Source organism: Cololabis saira, chromosome 4, assembly GCF_033807715.1.
Source record: "Cololabis saira isolate AMF1-May2022 chromosome 4, fColSai1.1, whole genome shotgun sequence".
Taxonomy (NCBI): Eukaryota; Metazoa; Chordata; class Actinopteri; order Beloniformes; family Belonidae; genus Cololabis; species Cololabis saira.
The window spans coordinates 27,006,542-27,027,496 of record NC_084590.1 but is presented as its reverse complement, the minus strand read 5'-3'; the positions used below and the strand labels follow the sequence as shown (position 1 = coordinate 27,027,496).

Here is a 20,955-nt window from a genome sequence, read left to right as displayed (position 1 = left end):
AAGCCTGAATTATGGTTCTGCGTTAAATCGACGCAGACCTACGGCGTAGGGTACGTGGCGACGCGCAACGTACGGTGCGTGTCGCCGCGTGCCCTACGCCGTAGGCTCTGCGTCGATTTAACGCAGAACCATAAACAGCCTTAAACCACAAACACTCACACAGACGGGCGTCGGATCAAAACACGGGTTTTATTCCCCACTTCTCCAGCTAAACGCAGTTGCTGGCCAGCTCTCTGCGGTGCAATTAACCCCAATCTTCAGATAAAACTAGTTTGTTGAGGAAAAAATATTAACTCTTATTTGTAGCTGCAGAGGAAAAAAATAATCTCACGAGGAGCCTCTTCAGCATAATACAGCGGTCCAAAAAAAAAGAAAAGAGAAGAGGGATACAAAACATGTACTGTATGTTGTATTATACAAATTTGTTGAAACATATGGCTCTTCAGTAGAGATTTCATATGGATCCAGACCGTTAATAATCATTATTTTCTCCATATACTGCTCCCTGGCTTCCTTGTTTAAGGTATCCCGGTAAATTCCAGTTCCTTTCCAGCAGTTTAACATCTTTTTTTTTTTGCGTTCCGTCTGTTCACTTGGTGAAACAGAAAAGCATCCAGTCTCCTCTCATCAAAACAAATGCAGCGACGGGACAGGATCTTTCCGGCAGTACGCGCTGGTGATCATGGGAAACGTAGTGTTCTTTCTGGTAAAACACTACCGCTTTTGTCCAAAAGATGCCGCCAAACTCAGAAAAGCTGAAAGTTACGTTGTGCTGCTTTAATGTGACCAAAAATAAAGAAGTGGTCCTCGATTTTAGGAAAAATCGGTCCTCCGTCTTACCTGTGATGATCAATAGCCGATGGTCATCATCACTGAAAATATCATACATCCCAGATCTCTCTGAACCCAGAGATGTTGACACCACCTCTGGATAAGGATGACCTATGACTCCTTTTCATGCACATTTAAGTTTTTATTGATATTTTCAAATGCAGCTCAGTATTAAGATGCTTGACCAAAGGTTTTCCACAGTATTCGCTTGCCCGTGTTGTTCTACTCAGCTCTGATAAATGACAGTTCTTAAGGCAGTGTCCCCTAAGGGATCAGAAATCACAGCCTTGAGCTTATTCCCTTGCTCTTTTCCTACTTAAGTGGCCTCGGATGGGTTCAATTGTTTAAATATATTATGCTCTGTATTTGAACAAATATGCAAATGTCTACCAGTCTTTCTTCACAAACACATTGTTTTGTATCATTTCAATGATTTTTCCTTAAACATTTGTTGACAAAGCGGGGATGCTCTCTCCAGCTTTGTCAACAAATGTCTGAGACTCACCCTTTCATGGATACCGCTTTTGTTTCAGTCGATCATTATAATTAGGTGACGCCATAACCTATTTCAAATAACATTATCTTTTATTTGTTTGTTAACTAGCACTAAATCACCTGGTACCCCCCTTTTTTTGGAACGTGCTGCAAGCCTGAAATTCAAAAAAGGATGTGTACATAAAAAAACTACCAAAACCAAAAACACTTCATTACTTTACATTTGCACTTACTATATTTTCAATATTTTACGTCATTTGAAAACTCAACATTTTACATTAAGGCTTTTTCATAATAATAATGTCATTTAGCAGACGCTTTTATCCAAAACATCTTACATCTGAGAGAACAAACACACAGGGAGCACTTAGGGTTAAGGGCCTTGCTCAGGGGCCCAAGGTGGTTCATCTTGGTTGCAATCCTGGGGTTTGAACCTGGGACCTCCAGAGCCAAGCCCTCCTCTGTAGTCACTAGACTACCACTCCTTAAATACTAACCTTTGCCTCCTCCCCTGAAATATAATAACAGGACAAAAGATCAGTGAAAATAAAAAATGCTGTTAATCCAGTAGTGTCCTTAGTTTATTTTAACCTCAAACAACAGTTTCCAAAAGCAAACAAACAGGAATAATTAATGTGGCTTTTTTTCCACATGAAAGTGATTTGAGACAATGGCGTTCAAGTAGCTTATCATAATACAGACTGGTGTAGCAGGACAGACTTAGTCTTTCTCAGAATTGTGTTGGTTCCCTAAGCGGCTGGGTGGGATGTGGCATGGTCCGTTTTGTCCCTAATCCGGTGCTCGTTGTTCTTCTCTGCCTTTTTGTTCATTTTAGCAGGAACAGTAGAAGTTTGGTGCCTCAGTGTCTCAGCATTTCCTTATTTAGAATGTATTTCTTCCATCATACACCATCAGTCCCTCTGCAATTTATAATAACTTTGGCACTAATTTATTAATAATCCCCTTCAACTTTTCAGTAATTGACATAAATTATCAAAATCTGCACGTGTGCATCAGAAGCCATAGTCAACATCACGTGTTTGATAAGTGACACCTGTGAGTTAATAAATGATTTTTTTTACTCATGAAGGGGCTTACTTCGATTTTCCCACAGTTCAATGAGTCTTTAACGTCTTCAGTCACATTCATGGAATTGATTGGCTGGCAAGTGGAAAAATGTTAATTCAACAATGGAAAATAAGTTCATGGTGGATAACTCCGTGAGGAATGCACAGTTGACTCTTTTACGATCATATCTTCATTTTGCTTATACAAAGTGTCCATTGTCACAATCACTTGTAATAGAACTGGGTTTATTACCTATTTCCTACAAATGTACAGAGATGTTGCCTCATCAGGAGCTTTGACAGATAACATGAGGAGTTTTCAGCTGTCATATGACTTCCACTTGGTCATGAAGTATTTCACAGAGACAATCTAATCTTCCCATGACGTTGCAGCTTGAAATATTTTTTATTTTTCCAAGATAATCCTACATGGCTCGGCTTTTACGTTGTTCTTGTAGAGGATGGCCTTTTTGTGAGGCTTAACTGGGTAAAATAAATAGATGTAATAATGGCTGGAACAAATGATAAACTGGATTTCAGCCAGTAACATTTATCTAATTACTTTGGGTTTATCTCGTTGCACTTTCTTCCTGAATGGTGTAAACTAACTAGAGAGCCTGTCCTATTTCAAAAACCACTTCTCTAAAGAAATCCAGAAGTAGTTTCTGCAAAATTAAACAAGAAAGCCCCTGATGGTTTTTTTCTTTTGTGGTGGAATATGTTCATATTCTGATCCTAGTGGGTCTCAGTAGTGGACGAATACAACCTTAGATTGACAACACATTCACTTTTTTCACCATGCCACAATTTATTTATCCAAAATCAAGCTAAAAAGGAAAAAAGAAATCACATGGAGTATATTAGGTACCCCTGGTATTCAATAGTGCATAGACCCACCTTTAGCTGCAATAACTCGCTACAATAACTTGACGATGGCCTTTCATGCACTGCGAGAATACATGGTACACAGAGGAGCTCATGCTCCACACAATGACTGCAAGGTGCCCAGCTCCTGTGGCTGCACAATAACCACAACTCTTGACAAAACAATCCCAAATCATAATGGGCGTGAGGTATTCTTACTGAAGTTCTGTGTTTGTATTGGGTTTATCCAGATATGTGGGTCGGCATTACAGCCAGACAGCTACACTTTGGTCTCATTTTATCGTTTAACATTGTCATGGGACAGGGGTTTTTTTGGGAGGGGGTTTGTTGCTTTGTTTTACTTTTTTGTGTCAAATTGTGAAAAAAAGATTGATGTTGTTGTTGGTCTACTAAAACTACTATGATCAGATGATTATGATTGTGTTTAATATGAAAAAACAAAGACATTTAATTGGAACAGCACTTAGGATATTTGGAACACGATTGTAACAACTAACACTTGTGTTAACCCTTTAATATCTGACATATGAAATAACACAAAACATTTCTATTTTAAGTGCTAATAGGATAAGGAAATCAAAAACAAAATCTCAATTCTGTATTTAACAATTCCTAAATAATAATTTGTCCTCATCATTATGGATATATTATATTTCCAACACAAAAGTACATTCTCATTGCTTACAGGGATTGTAAAAAAGGTCTCAGAAAGTCTAATCTAATGTGATTCATCCGGCATTATGGGGTTAAGGGGTCATTCAAAGAAAGCGATTTATAAAAGCCATTTATAGAAACAACCATGTGAATTAGCCTTTTATTTTCAAGTCTTTCCAAAGTAGCTTGGTCCCATGTTGAATAAACCCCACGAGCTGTGGCATCTACAAGATATAAAAAAGATGCAAAAATGATATTTACAAATTATTTTTTCAAAAATGTGTCTCTGAGGGACTCCATCATCGCTTTGTTAGAAACAGTGTTCTTTTTAAATATAAAGGAACATAATTTGGTAGTTGAACTGACAGTTTGTTTGCCAAATGTGACACTGCCAATGCCTGAACCAACTCAAATACGCAACGACTTAAATAGCAACAAGATGCGGTTTAAAAAGAGGGCAAACACATGAAAAATATGTTGGGATTTTTTGAGGCAGAAACAACGTCTTCCTTGTCTCCCTTAAACTAAGCATGTCCTGGACAATTTGTTAATTACTTTGCACAAACAACAAATGAAGAACATTTTGATTCGCACAAGAAAAAAAAAGAGGCTTGGCTGAGAGACAGTTGGAAAGAAAAGCATGTGCATATGCATGCTTGTTTGCAATTCGATCACTCCATGAAAAGCACATGTGACCAGTTGTTGTTGTTAATGCCTCTCAGCCAGCACTGATGGGTTCCATGATCTAACTGAGCTTGCATTGTTTGCATTAAGGGTTTTTGGCTGTACCATGTAAATGCTTGCTCTGTGTGAGGAGAAGTGGACAGATGAGACAACTTTAGTCTTTCAGAATCTTAAACTCCTGATCGGTACATACTGTAAGCTCTTGTTGTATATTTAAAGTCTTTCAATCAAAGCTTCCCCCCTTTCTAACTTAGTTAATGTGGCTTTGCCAGAACTAACAGTATAGTCAGCTGCTTCCAATCCAGCTACCGCTAAATGGTCAAAAGGTCAGTGTCATCACTCCTGATTTTTTGCAGTTTGTAAATGGATTTTATTGAAAGAACACAAAGTATATAATGTGGAATGTTGCAAAAAGGTGAGCGATTAGGGCTTGTGTGTTACATGGTGTTAGGGGTTTTTGAATTTTTAATTTATTTACAAGCGCTCGGGCAGACAGAAAACAGGTTACAGACAGTCTAAAGATATCACAATGGTCGTATTCTTCTTTTGTCCAAACCCGGTTCTGAGAAAGTCATTGAAGTGAAGCCTTTTCCTTTTTTTTTACCCCACAAGAAAAAATGGCAAAGACGGAGCGAGTAACAATGAGGTGAATATTTTGAGTCTTTGAAATAAAGAAGTTAAAAATTATACAGAACATTTTCTTATGAACATTTTTCATGTGGTTCAGCGGCGGTTTATTAGCTCTGTTGTATATGTACAGTATATTCATAGCATGACAAATATCCACTGGTCAACATATTGTCAGTGCAACGATTGGAACTGACATATTATGATTCTTATGATGTCAATCCTGTAATGTTTTCTAATTCATCTACATTAGATTGTCTAAATCAGGGGTAGGCAACCCTGGTCCTGGAGAGCTGCAGTCCTGCATGTTTTAGATTGGTTCTCTGCTTCATCACACCCTGATGCAAAGGACTGTGTCATTAACAGACTTGTGCATACCTGGATGAGAAGCTGATGAGTGTGCACTCACACCATATCATTTAAACTGTGCAAGTATGTTTGACCCCTAGAGTCTGGTTTGTTTGGCGTTCACGAGTGTTCCACAAGCAAGCACGGCACGATTCCTGGTCTATGGCATAGTTGGAAGACTGTGCTTGTTGCACATGCAACAGGTCCTCATTACAGGCATTTTATATCGGCCTAATGCAAAAATTCAAAAATGTGAGAGGGCAGTATCTGATCAGAAAGACTAAAATAAATTATATTGAATCAGTAGTGTTGTGACAATATCTTCTACAATATTCCCTATAGTGCTGATTGCGCTTCAACTAAACTAATGGATGCACAATGTAACAGCATGATCATTTGTTCAAGAAAAATGGAGAGTGGAATTGGTGAAAGCGTTCAAATATATTTATTCATATTGGGCCAGAAATCTTGATATCCTTCTAGGTCAACCATTTCCCAACCATACAGGTACCGATGCAGACCACAATGGCTCCTGACGCCCCCAATTCAGAGCTCTGCGTCTCTCTGATGTGCACCTCCAACGGTTTCTGACGGGAAACAGGTTTCAGACCAGAAGACTTTTGATTGGTCTACTATGCTGCATTTCCAGCATGTTGCTTTTCTGCTTTGTCCTGTATGTTAGACTCGTTCAAAAGGCGTACAGACCACCCCCTTGCACGATGATGCAACATTTTCAAAAAAATAAATGGATACATTAAAAATCTTAAAAGCACAATTTTTTCAACTCCATGCTTGACTATGTAAATATGATTATTGAGGATGAATGATTATTTTTTCTTTCCACACACAAAAGTCACATTTATAGACAGACTTGATGACCACAAGCTCTCTTTAGGGTTCAGCAGAGCTTTTGTAGAGGTTAGTCTTCTGTATTTGATGTCCATGGAGATTAGCGTTGTTCAGCTGGAGAGCTTGCCTTGAGATGTAGGTTCCAAATTGCTCAGTCATTCAAATTCTTAATTAACCTTTGTGGAGACCTTGGGAAATTCCTCTACAAAAATAAATAAATACAAATATAACTGAGGGGATTAGGGGATTTGATTCATGTATTAAAAGGCTACTCTGTGACTGAGGGGTAGTTTGTTTTTCTTTGTCATCTTGAGGGTTTAAAGGTTTTCATATTTTTTTTTCAGAAAGCCCTTTCAGCATACATATTGTACATAATATATGCAATAATTTTCCAAATCTAAAAACAATTGTATCTGTTAAGAAAACTACAGCAAAAAATGTTTAAGAAGAAAACATAGAAGCAAATATGGGTGACAAAAGATATATTTTAGTCTTCAAGGAATTGAGACTTTACTTTTACATACACATTTTTCATACCTTTACAAGATCGTAACCTCAGGACATCATCATTTTGTCAGTTCAACAAGGATTTCAAAGAATAGAAGGAACCCTGGTTGGCCTTGATACAGAATTCAGTAAGAGCAACATTTTTGCTCTTACTGTGGCTCCACGCTGCTTTTCTTTCCCTCACTTTTCCGTTCTTTGGATGATTGCCACCTGTTCTCGGAATGATTCGTTATTGGGTTTGTGTAAGCATTTATCACTGTCAAGGTTTTGTCAGACTCTTTCTTTTAGTCTCTTCCCCTAGGAGGAATTTGCCACAGCGGATCATCATGTTAGGCATGTTAATTTGGTCTGGGTGGTCTGGGAGCAGCAGTGTCTGGGCAAAGGGGGCAACATGAAACTCAGAGTATATATATATTATATATAATATATATACATACATAGATACTTATTAAACTCGGTGGGGCACCGCCTTTGATTACAAAAAATTCTCATCTGAAAGTTGGTTCTCATCTGGGTTGGTTTGAGTAAATCAAATAAACATCACAAAACATTCATTTCAGGAATATTTATTTAAAGTTCAAATAAACAGACTGATAAATGTGGTTATATATGTATATATATATATTCATATATGTATGAGTGGAGGAGAACACGACTGAAATAGCTGATAACTTATAGGCCTATTAGACTAATTAGATTAGATTGACCTATATATATATGTGTGTGTGTGTGTGTGTGTGTGTGTGTGTGTGTGTGTGTGTGTGTGTGTGTGTGTGTGTGTGTGTGTGTGTGTGTGTGTGTGTGTGTGTGTGTGTGTGTGTGTGTGTGTGTGTGTGTGAAATTCATATGTATAGTGTGTGTGCATTGTCGCTTTTTTTTTGGTTTAAACACAGTTTAAAAAAGAAATGTGATAATCTATGATTAGATTCCTGGCATATATCCTAGCTGCAGTTGGCCAAGACGCTGGTCAGATCACCAGTCCATCAAAGAGCCACATACAAAACAAACCAAGCAATTTATTTTGCTTTTTACCTTTAGTCTTTGTTTTTTTTTTTAATCCATTCCTCAATTAAACCATTTTTTTTCAGTTAAGGGTTTACTTTAATCCTAATGAAGTAGAGTTTATCTGTTGTTTTTGGTCTCTGCCATTACTTAATATGTTTATTAGATTGCCTTGGTTGATAAAGAAGGACTTTGTTTAACTTGGATTCTTCACAATTTTACTCGTTTTTTTTGTTTCTGCAGCTTAATCCACCCAAAATTGTTACTTTTTTTGTTTGTTTTTTTCTCCCTTTTTTTAGTGAATGTGCACTTGTCTTGACGGCGCACATGTTGACTTGGTTGTAAAGGTGTTTGGTATTACGAATGATACCCATGAAAATCCGAATGTAATTTTATGTTCTTTTAGAAATCAAGTCCTCATCAGAGGTTAATAACTGTCAAGTCTTCTTTTTGGACAAATATTATTCTCCCATTTTTGACATTTTGTTCATTTATTCACCTCTGCATTGGCAACCTTCACGTATCTGGACCCAGATAAGCATGGTTTCCAATTAAAGAATGAACAAATGAATTCTCAAATTCTAACACTGGTGTATTCACATTCACATAAAGGCTCAGTCAAAACTGTATGTTGAGAAGACACTGAGAACCATTACACAAGCAGAACATGTCTCTAATTATTCATTTAGAGACACATTTCATTTTCTAAATATTTTACAATGCTCAAGCAGAAAAAAAGAAAGGAGATCCATGCAAAAATATTAGGTACCACGCCAAAAATTAATCAGGTAGCTTTGTTCAGGTATGTTTGTTTCTACATTTGGTCACGAAATGCGAGGCAATGCAAACGTTAAAGCTTATTTTAAAACTTCATAAACATTCCGTCAGCAGTTTGCAAGAAATTTTAAATAATTGATTCCCGCAAAACAGGAGAAGCCTCTAAGAAGATAGCAAAGTATTTAAGAGACACCCTGAGTACCTGTAAGGTTGCTAAAGAGGCAAACTGAACCCCCTATATGCAGCAAACTCTGTAGGCAGAGCTTTGGTCTACTATGAACAGCTTAAATGCTCTGATACAATCCAGCAGATGTAATGATCACATAGGAGACCTACCTATGGTTAAGTTGATCCTGTTTTCATGAAAGTGTAAAAGGTTTAAATACAAAATCTTGACTCTATATAGATGCATAAAATGTATTTAAATGTTTGCCATCTAGTTCTCTTAACTGTTGACACTTTCAGAAGTTGTAGCTATCATGTGTGCCAATATAGATTAACGTGGGAGTTCTTCTTATATGAGATTAAATAGTGATTTCCTGGTTCTTTGTATACAAGAACATGACCATTAAACACTTGAAATAAGAATTAACTCAAGACACTGTATTTGCTATGTTTGACATTTTTTTCATATGATTTTAAAATCCTTGTCATCTTTTCTCTTTCTCTTTCATTTCCTGATCTCATTTCCCTACCAGATGTTTCTGGTAGCTTTGTCCTTTGCCTATTTTGCAAAGGCTCTGTCGGGGAGCTACATGAAGAGCACAATAACTCAGCTGGAGAGACGTTTTGACATACCCAGTTACTTAATAGGTGTCATTGACGGGAGCTTCGAAATAGGTGAGTGGGCTTGCCAATCACTGGTGTTATTTTGTTCTGTTTGCTGCTTCTGTGTCTACCTCCCTTTTTAGGGCCTGAGCGCTGAGGGTGAATTATTTTTCCATAACAAAACTGGCTTTTTTCAGAGCATTGCCATAGCCCAAAACTCACCAAATTGGTCACACCCATCAGGTCTGGCAAACAATTTGATATAAATGGGCATGAAAAAATGGTGCAAAAGTGCTACCTTTAACATTTTAAAAAGAAAATTAGCCGCCCGTATGAATTGCCTGGATTACTGAGACACTGTAGTTTGTAAAACATCAAATAATGATCATGATCAAAAGGACTGCTGATATCATGCTGAAATCATTGTATTTAGGTATCAGTCACAGTTCCCTCCGTTGTCTCCAATTAATTCAAATGCTGCAAAAAGACGTATTACTGGCACACAGTAATGACCACATCTCCTCTATACTTGCTTCCATTTATTGGCTTCCTGTTGAATTTAATATTGATTTCAAAATCTTATTGCTCTCCTTCAAAGCATTAAATGGTCTTGCTCCAATTTAAGTCTATGATTTGTTGACTTGGTGTGTTTCCTCCAGACCACCGAGCTCTGCAGATGGTCCTTCTAACTATCCTAGGTCACAAAGTGGGAGATCAGGATCAGATGTACAACATCTCAGATATTTGTATATCTTTCCTTAAAACTTTCCTTTTTTGAAGGGTCTTTGGTATTGTCTGATGAATACATAACATATTCTTTACTGCAGTTTTCTGCAGCGTTGGCCCCTCTTTTGGGTGAGCAATTTTTAATATGAAGGGACAGTTGTTTTATAGACAAGATCTTCGTTGAAGCGTATTTTCTCCGGACTACGTTGATACCTGGGGGACGGTGGCCATAAGTGCGAGGGCATGATTCCTTAATGAACGGCATTTGGAGCCTTGATATGCCTCCCAAAAAATCACATTTTGCACACACATTGGTGCAGCACAAAATTCCATATTCTGTGAGCAGATTAGGAAAATGGTACACAGGTACTGTTATGACGTGAGTTATCGGGATCCAAATGTAGGAGACTGAAGCAGCAGGAGTACCAACAAAAGTCATTTAATTAACATGACGTGCTGCATATATATCCAGGAATCCAAAGAAAAAGCTAAAAGGCCTTCACAAGAAAAATAGAAAAAAAAACCCACCAACAACAGATAGACAGGCTAAGAGACCGCATGGAAAACCAGATGGACCAGCAGGGAGTAAGGGAAAGATGAGACGAAATATACTCATGGGGGTTGGTGAGACGCAGGTGCAAACAGTCAGGATCGGGGGTTCATAGAAAACCAAATAAAAACTAACACAAGGACTTACAAGATAAAAAAAGGCATCAGGTCAAAAACACAATACCAAAACTAAAGAACCAAGTAAAACACAAGATATAAAACCCTACAGAAAACCATGACACAGAGTGACATTTTTTTAATGTTGGACATTAAACTCACTAACTTAGTAGAAATATAACTGTATAGGTCAACATGATTCAGGATATTCTTCAGAACCTTTCGGTAAAAGGTTGAATTTTGCAGATTATTTTTAACCATTATACAAGGTTTTGGTGTTCACAATTAATTGAGCATTGCAGTGTCATTTGTAGCACATTTGGGGCCCTGGCAAATTACGGCCCCTTTTGCTGTGACTCAGCCATACATTGTTTAATGTGGCCCAAATGTAATGGTTATGTTTGCAGTGCATCTCTGAACACATCTGCAGTGTAACCTCCAGGAAAAGCCACCTGTTGACAACAGGAAATATGTTTTGTATTATGTGTTGCTTTGTCCGAGAGGCCTCAGATTCCCTGTGTGGTCATAGGTGCAATGGCCCTATAAAATAAAGCTGCCTTGCAGCTTTAATTTCTATCTGTCTTTGGGGCGAAAGTATGAATGGGCCATTGAGATATTCAATCTGCAGATAAAGGATTCATCAGTCTTCTCAGAAAAAGACAGAGGGGTGCATTTGTGTTTATGTATTTGTGTGTGGTGAGTCATAGTGTTGAGCAAGGACATAATACACAAGCCTCATGCTGTTTTTAAAGATCCGGACAGCCAAACCACACAATTTGAGATATTTCCCTTTCTATATCAATTTGATGTCTGATTTTGCTGCTAATACTATTTATGGCTGTCACCTGACATTAACTGGCTTTGATCTTGACATGTGAAACAGCTACGAGCAACAACTCATTTCTCTTTGATGAAACTGTCTGCCCTGGGTTATCTTGGGTATATAATCTTTTCAGCCCAAACCAAAAGAACAAACAAAATGAAAAATGGACTAGGCTGTCTGAGATTTAGTTCCAGGCTTTACCACACTTGCCACAGAGAATGAGCATTTACGTGAATGTTTACTCATGAAAATGAGACAATAGTTCTTGGAAAAGCCGATTATGTGATTTTGAAACTGTGTTCCAACTTACAGTCGGACTGTGCATATCCTTTAGAAACCTGAGTTAAAAATGGGATTTGTGAATAGACTACTTTTAAGGGCAACCTCAACTCATTTTTATGAATGAATCAATTAATTTTATAAATAACATTGCAGCATTTTCAAGCTGCAAAAGGAGAAATTCAGTTTTGCACTGGAAGCATTTTTGAACTCTCAGTAGTGAGATAGAAATGGGTTCTTTGAGGAGGATTCATTATTTTTAAAAACACAGCATGTTTGCTAGTTGCTGTTTTTAACCTGTTGTTTCTTGACCATTTTCCAGAGCAGGAAAGCCTGTTTTGGGGCCCAAATTATATATTCAGAAGGTTACAGGCTTCCATCAGAGTCAAAGAAACTCAAGTCATTGACAACATTCCTGTTAGTCAAGCAGTGTGGAACTTTCATGACACAACAGTTGTGGAAAATTATTAAAATGTTACGGTATATAAATAATTATAAGTTTGATATATGTGACCTTGAGTGCATGCAAGGGAAAACAGATGGTCTTTGTCTAAGTCTGAGCAGAATGTCGTGATTGTGTCCATCTTCATTGTGCCATCTCTTGTGAAAACCGCCTCTCTCATGTGGCCTAGGCAACAAGCTTTTTCCATAGGACTGTTGCCAGGGTAACATAGAGGCAGAGCAGGGCAGCATGAAGACGAAAGGAGAGTGCAAGAGACTGGGAAGAAAAACCGAGCACAGAGAAAGGAAATCAGGGTGAAATGAGGAATAATGAAGAGGGAGAAGCCATAAAGATAAATGCTGAACTCAATGGAGATATCTGTTGGATGAGGCAGCACATACGGATTAGAGGGTTGAGTGGTTGGAGGACATATCCTTTAGCAGGACACTTGACACTGCAATGCCACTGATGTACTCACTGCTGTTTTTATGTTATAAAAAAGCTCTGTTTAAGTGTAGCTGGGAGTTGATGAATAAGAAACACATCCTAATGTCCTTTGTAGAACCTGGGGATGATCTCAGGTAACTGGCTTTCTGCATACCTGGAACCTATGCAGTATTAATCATTCTAAACATTCACCTGTCACTTGTACACACTATTAAAATGCATCATGAGCAGGATACAGTGAAAGACACAAAGCTGCTCTGCTTTTACTAACAAAGACATTACACTACTATGTACCAGGGTCACGATAACTCACTTACATACTCCCACACACTTGCATCCACATCCACAGTTGTACGATTATTTTACTGTTTGACATCACCCCGTCAAATGATCCTGTCCAACAAAAGAAGGTCAGATTACATGATATAGGCTTCTCTTTAAATGCCACTTGATTTGCTTATTTATAGTGGAGTCTACATTTCACTGATTACAAACAAAATGAAAAATGATGAGACTTTGAGACTTTTCTATCTTTTTTCCCCAGCTGTAGATCACTAAAATCTGAGCCTGGAGATAATACGTCACACAAACCAGCAAGAGCTCATTGTTTTATGCATAAACATTATCATCCTCTACTGGCTATGATAAGATAATATCCTTTTACTGTACATCATAAATAATTTACATACTACGTGGTATTCAGGGAACAATTACTTGGATGATAGATTTCCACAGAATGTAGCTATTTAGGCTAATTAAGACAAAATATGTCAATACATATATATATATAGTATATATATATATATATATATATATATATATATATATATATATATATATATATATATATATATATATATATATATATATATACAGTATAGGGCCCGATTTACTAAGATCCTAAATAAAGAGTACTAAATTGCGTGTGCACTGAAAAAGTTTGCACGTGCTGTTGTTGTGTGTTTTGCAGGTGATCAACTAAGAATGCTCGCGCAATTGATAACAGGTGCAAACCGCAGTATTTAAATGAGGTGTTGTGTGTCTTACGGTTTGCGAGCGCAAAATGAAATTTGACGAGTTGGAGTTAGAGATATCAGTGGAAGAGGCAAATTGTTGTGCCGTATTCAGCACCCCTGCCGTGAAAAGCACCCCCTCGTATATTCAATGATAAGTAGACCAAGAAAAAAAACAACACACTGACACTTCAATATATTTATATATACACACTCACACAAACACATACTTAGGAGTTTATATTATATATATTTACAAATATTATGGAAGACAACACAGTAAGCAGGCTATTAATTAATGACATCAATAACCATTTACCCGATTTTTGTTATCTGTGACTGTGATTGTGGGAAAGTATGACTATTGTGGAATCCATGAGCGCATTTAAACATGAATCATTAACACAAAACTGGACGCTAAACAGAACGTGACACGGAATGAGAATATCATTTTTGTCAGACGAGGGGGTGCTTTTCACGGCAGGGGTGCTGAATACGGCACAACACCGGGGTATGACAACTGCAGAACAGGCGCACAATAAGAAACACTTTTTTCTCCATGAAAACACGTGATTTATTTATTATCACAAATAAAAAAATGAATGTGCCTCCTGTGGCAACCTTTTGCTGAATAATACTCGATTTAACATTCAAATAAAATATTTCTCCTTTTACATGTGGAGAATCCTCACCACAAGTTGAGCCATCCCCACCCCAGTCCTCAAATCAGCCCTTAACTCATTCAACAGCTCCAAGATGGAATCGCTAGATAGTCGATATGTTTCAACTATCTGGTTTTCATTCATTCCAAACAAATTTACACGAGTCCGAAAGACTCTCTCTCTGTTATTCTTTGATTTTGGCGATGTCGCCTCCTTGCCACAATAACAGCAGCCATCGGTGCGTAATGCTGGGCAGATTAGCACCTTCTTTTCGAACGTATTAAATACAGACGCAATCACAATCCCCGCAATTACTTTCTGGCTTGGTAAATCTCATTGCGTGTGGTAAATTAACTTATTTGCATTTTCCCCTCCCAGTATTTAGCACTTTCTGGCGGGTACGCCCCATATTGATTATTCATCAGGGCAAAAGTACTAAATGAATAGTGTGTGCCATTTTGCTCATTTGAGAGGCGCAGTCCTCTTTGCACGCTGTTAGTAGATCAGCTTGCACTTTGGTTTGCGGGTGATGTCAAGTTTGCACACGTTTTACGCACGCAAACCTTTAGTAAATCAGGCCCTATATGTATAATATCAATGCACATTGTCACTCTTGTCAAGCCATCAGCTTTTCTGAGTCTTAAATGAATGAATGTCTGACTCCATCCCTGCAGGTAACCTGTTGGTGATAGCTTTTGTCAGCTACTTTGGTGCCAAGCTCCACAGGCCAAAGATCATTGCAATGGGTTGTGTATTGATGTCTATTGGGACCTTCATCATTGCTCTGCCTCACTTCATCATTGGTCGGTACGTGAAAAACTGTTGTCTAGGTCACACACACATGACTATATTTGCTGCAGGAATTCATTCTGTTTTAATTCAGCAGTGATTTCCTTCTTTTGGAAAATCTGACATGTTCAAGATTGCTGCCAGCGTTAAATATTCAGCGTTAAATTAGCCTGTTACATGCTTGGAATAGACCATCAAGAATCCCCTGCTGATATGTTGCAGTGTGACGCTCATAACCAAGTTACATAAGGATTTTTATCTCTGCTCTTACAGATTTGAACTCTTTGTATCTTTGTGCGCAGCTATGAATTTGAGACATCGGTGCGTTGGGTAGCGAACTCAACACTTAACCCGTCTCCATGTCAGGCAGGGTCACCAGCAGACCTGACGGAAGACGGTAAACCTCAAGTGCCATCCACAGGTTGATGTTTGCACACTCACACGCTCCACACAGACACCAATACTGTAAAGATGTCACTCACACAGCTTTCTATTCAGACTGTGAAGCCGAGTCCAACCTGTCTATGTGGATATACGTGCTCCTGGGAAATGTCTTGCGGGGGATTGGGGAGACGCCTGTTCAACCCCTAGGAATCTCATACATTGACGATTTTGCGACTGAGGAAAATGCTGCACTGTATGTCGGTAAGAATCATTACAAATTTACTTGAAAGAAAAAAACAACAATAACTTTTTTATAATGTGATGCATACCCAGATATACATAGTCATATGTTCAATACATTAAATAATTCACATTAATGTGACAGAAAAGAATATCTTTTCTGTATTTTGAACATTTATGTCACTATAAAGTTTTCCATCTGTAAACAGTAAATTAAATTTAATATGCAACTCTGCTTGACACACTTAATTATAGTAATTTAACAAATGCCAAGGCAGGGAAATTTACTCCTGTTAAAAATGTCAACGGTTGTCATGGTAACAAATACTTTCCGTGGTCTGTAGCAATCTTATATAGGTCAGATTCTGTGCCAGCCAGAGAAATGTGGCGGCTCTGATCACATGTGATCCGAGTGTCTACTTTTCCGTATGACCTGTTCATCCTGTCACGGTATCCAACCAGGACCAGCGGACAACTGAGCCACTTTCCAAAAGGAAAACAGCAAGAAGTGCGATTCCTAGTCAAAGCTTAAAACATTTCAGTACTGGCAGAGCATTATTAATCCGTTGGTGTTTTTTTTTTAAGTGAACACTAAAATGGCAATTGAGAATTTCCCAATAATAGTAATAAAAACTTGTCTTCCCATCTCTGTGGTGCAGCAAAATCTCAACTGTTACTCAGGAGATCAGTGGCTGATTTGCAGTATGTGTTCTTATCTATAATTGAACTGTATTCTTGCATGCTTCTGAAAACATGAGCCACAGCCAAGTGCTATTTTAACAGGTCAGGGACATATTAAAACAAATATATATATATATATATATATATATATATATATATATATATATATATATATATATATATATATATATATATATATATATATATATATTTTCTTTGTCTTAATATGTCCCTGGCCTGTTGCCACGTAGCCTGATCATTTATGAGCTTTTTCACCAAATACAGTAAAGTATAGGATTAAAATAATTTGCAAATAGACATTTATGGAAAGACTTATACTGTAATCATGGTATTTTTCATTCCTCTAAAGTAATGCCTATCAGGACTAAAAAATGAATGTATTTATCTTTTATAAGACAGAAACATTTCTTGAATGCTACAACTATGTTTTACCTGAAAAGTCCCCAAAATGTTAGAAACACCATAAAGGCTCCACATAAAAAGGGTCTAAGCTTAAAATATTAATTGCAGCAGGACAGATATGTTCAGTTAGAAAAAAATGTAATCTTAACCATAACTCAGAAGCAGAGGCCACTCAGACCAGCCCACAGAGACCTGGTGTCATTCCTCCACTACCTGCAACAAACATTATCTGCAAGCTGCAAATGCAAGGCTGCTTGTCACAACACTAACTAGGGCTGTGAGTCTTTTGGTGTCTCATGATTCAATTTGATATAGAGGTATAACAAACATGCTAAATATAACGACAAAGTCGTTACAATGTGTTTCAGCCTGCTGTAACAAGAGTATTGAATAATAGTAATTCTAAAACAGATTCTTGAAATATTTTGAATTGATTCAGAATTGGATAAGAATCACAATTTTTACGTGAACGGATTTTTTTCAACACCCCTGCAGTAAACCCAAACCACAAATCATCAACCATGTACAACAGGAAAATCCAAGCTTCCGCCATCTTCTTAGTGTTTGTTACCACTGACTAGGTTGACCTGAGGAGAGAATTCAAAATGCAGTAGGCAGGTCATCAACAGCATTAAACATGAAACAGCGACAGACAGCTGATTTTAAATATTCTGATTAAAGATCCAGGACTCGAAGTCCTTGGTGAGAATACAGTACATTTGAAGCAGGCTTTTTGCATACAGAAGAACGATTATTACACACAGCGCCGCAGCTCACTTGTACAAGTGAACAAAGTACAGTAGCTCAGAAATAATGCCATGCTTGCAGAAAGCTGTGCCATGTGCAACAGTGTTGTTTTTGTCCAGATAAAAGTATGCCAGTAAGTCTCTTGTGTGTTTTAAAATAGCAGATTAAGCCTATTACAGAAAGAGAAGGTAATTACACTGCAAATGTTTTTCCACACAAATTAAGAATTGAGAAAAGATGTCAACCATTTAGTATGTGTATATTAAAATGTGTATATATGCATTTTAATCAAGTATTTACTTCATGTCAGGAACATGTTTTACTACTTGAAAACCTAAGCAGTTTTGTGTGTATGTTTATTATATCCTAGGCTGTGTGCAGACCATCTCTGTGGTTGGACCTGTGTTTGGATATCTGCTCGGCTCTCTTTGTGCCAAGATTTATGTTGACATCGGATTTGTGAAGATGGGTGAGTTTTTGCACATTTTATTTACATATTATAGTGGCATATTGTTTGGTAAATTTGCAAAATGTTTAAATAAACAGGTATTGAATTCTTCATTTTGATGATGCTGCATTGAACACTTGTTGGTTATATGCATCATTTTACATCACAATATCTAGACTACTTCAGGCTGGGTTAGTGGGTGTCAAAAGTCTGACTGAAATTTCACAAAGCATAATGATTTAAGTCAAAAATAAATAAATACAACCGAGGACATTTGGTAATTGACAATGTAAGGATTTAATAACCTTGCATTGTCTGATGTAAAATAATAATAAATAAAGAATCAGAGAAGCACCATGAGCCTGAACTACAAAGCAGATGGTTTAGCCAGGTAACTTCAAGGTAACTTCGTTTGATAGATCAAATGTAGGGTCAATCCAAGGGGTGGCACCAACAGTTGCTTATCCAACTGCCTTTGCATGCAGTTCATTATTGCTACAACCAACCAGAGCAACTAAGATAGAGATGCATTAAGAAAGAAAAAAAAACTCTCTCTTTTCTTCAAGCAGATTTTATCTAGCATTTTAGACAGATAGCCTTCAGCTATATATATATATATATATATATATATATATATATATATATATATATATATATATATATATATATATATATATATATGTGTGTGTGTGTTTGTTAGATAAACCTTAAAGATATTCAGATCTACTTCTTTTCTGCTTTAATGGTGTTGCAGTGATAGTGAAAGGTTTATTAATAAAAGCATTCATATTGTAAGTTTTCTTTTTTCAGCTGTTCCTGCAGCACCTGTGCTGTTTTTAGCCTGTTATAAATATTAAAAGTTAATTTCTTAGGATTATAGTGCGGTCAAGTACAGCTCCAGATCCATTACTGTGATTGGTCATTTGACACCGACGCCACTCTTTTTACACAAACATGCAGATATTCAAAGTCAGGAAATCTCAGTTGATTTTCTGAATTGATGTGTATTACTTTTGTATGTTATAATTTCAGATACTGATTAATAATAATATATAATAATAATAATTAATTAATATAAAGAGTGGCACAGTCTTTGTGCATAAACATTGTATAAACATCTGGTTCCTGCTCTAGGGTTTGCTGAGATGCTAAAATACAAGAGCTGCGCTAGTTTAATCAGCAATACTTGTACTACTAGCTCCATTACGGGTCACAATGTCCGCTGGGGGAAATGGCCGTTTTATTCATAAAATTAAGGCACAAGGTTATCAATAGCAGCAGCAGCGAGTGGATCACAGCATGTGCACAATTCAAGACTCAAAACAGGTGTTCAGGATTAGCAACAGTTAGCTAATGAAGAAAAGCAGCTGAAGAAGAAGCAGGACAAAGCTCTCTGGCCAGCACTAATCAAATAAAGTGCAGTTGGTGCTGGCTGAAAGAAAGAAACAAAGAAAAGGGCAGGAAGACAGAGATGGCAAAGAAGGTGACCAGCAAAAAGAGTAACATGGAGAATAAGTGAAAGAAAGCTAATTTCACATCAAAAGGCCAATTATTTAACCACTTCTAGAACACTTACATTTATTTGGGACAAAAATGGTAAAGAAATGGCTAACACAAAAATTTCAATATAAACTTACCACTGCTATTGATTAAACCATTATTGTCAAACATTTTGAAGGAGCATGAGGCCGGATTGAGGCAGGATTTATGAAAAAAATTCGTATACGTTTTAAGTTTTCTAGTAATAATGTCAGATGAAGCGTTCCAAACCCAAAAGAATGAGCCCTCTAGCGTATCTCTCCGTTGCCTTGAACAGGCTGTGTGCTGCAAAATGTGCTGCAATTCGGGGCCCGAATTTCCCGCGCTGTCCTGCGGATGTGACGTCACATGACGCTGCATGCGTGTTCTCCCCGTTCTCCCGTGCCGGCTTCGCTGTTGGCTGCAGTACCTACGACGGCCGTCGTCGCGAAGGATGGCGCTAGAGAGTCTCATTTCTTACAAAGGAGCCTCATGCTCCTTTAAATCAAAGATCAAGAGAGAAATTCTAAACACATTTTCTTTGTGCCGGTCTGATGTTGAGCTTTTAATGGCATAACTGGGTAGCTCACCGAGGTTTCTTACAGACCAACTGTACTTAGGTTTGGCTGGTTTGATAATCGCTTGTACTTTAATAGCAGATGAATTTAGATTTAAACTAGCATTCACATACACTTTGCATACCTATGAAGCTGTTATATTTAGCCACATTGCAAGTATTAAACTATCTTTTTGATCACTCTCTCTATCTGGCATAGAAACAATCACTATAACCCCAGCAGATGCCCGCTGGGTGGGGGCCTGGTGGCTGGGTTACCTTATAGCTGGAGTCATCACCCTGCTCTCCGCCATCCCATTCTGGTTCCTGCCCCGCTCTCTACCCACATCTGAGTCCGGGGATGGAGAGAAGGGGACTCAGGAGAAGAAAAGTTTCATCGATGCCTCCCCCCATCTGAAGCACAAGTATACAGCAGATGAACCTGACAGCTTTATAGAGATGGCCAAAGGTGAGGATTGATAAAGTGGCTTGTTGTGATTGAAGACTAGGACAGTTTTTGTGGTTTCAAATCCAGGAATCCTAGAAAATAATATTTTTACACAGAAAGATCTTCTTGCGCACACAGAACAAATTTGTTGGTACTCCTCCATTACAGA

General features: G+C 37.7%; 1 protein-coding gene across 1 annotated transcript in view; it reads left to right on the top strand.

Annotated features, from left to right (window-relative positions):
- The window catches only part of LOC133441703 (solute carrier organic anion transporter family member 1C1-like), a 52,896-nt gene that overhangs the window by 13,710 nt on the left and 18,231 nt on the right, over positions 1 to 20,955 (top strand). The window contains exons 3-8 of the mRNA XM_061719277.1: positions 9,425 to 9,566; positions 15,227 to 15,359; positions 15,644 to 15,762; positions 15,840 to 15,986; positions 18,187 to 18,285; positions 20,559 to 20,807. Of these exons, the coding sequence (XP_061575261.1) occupies positions 9,425 to 9,566; positions 15,227 to 15,359; positions 15,644 to 15,762; positions 15,840 to 15,986; positions 18,187 to 18,285; positions 20,559 to 20,807 (889 nt within the window). The remainder of the gene's footprint in view (positions 1 to 9,424; positions 9,567 to 15,226; positions 15,360 to 15,643; positions 15,763 to 15,839; positions 15,987 to 18,186; positions 18,286 to 20,558; positions 20,808 to 20,955) is intronic.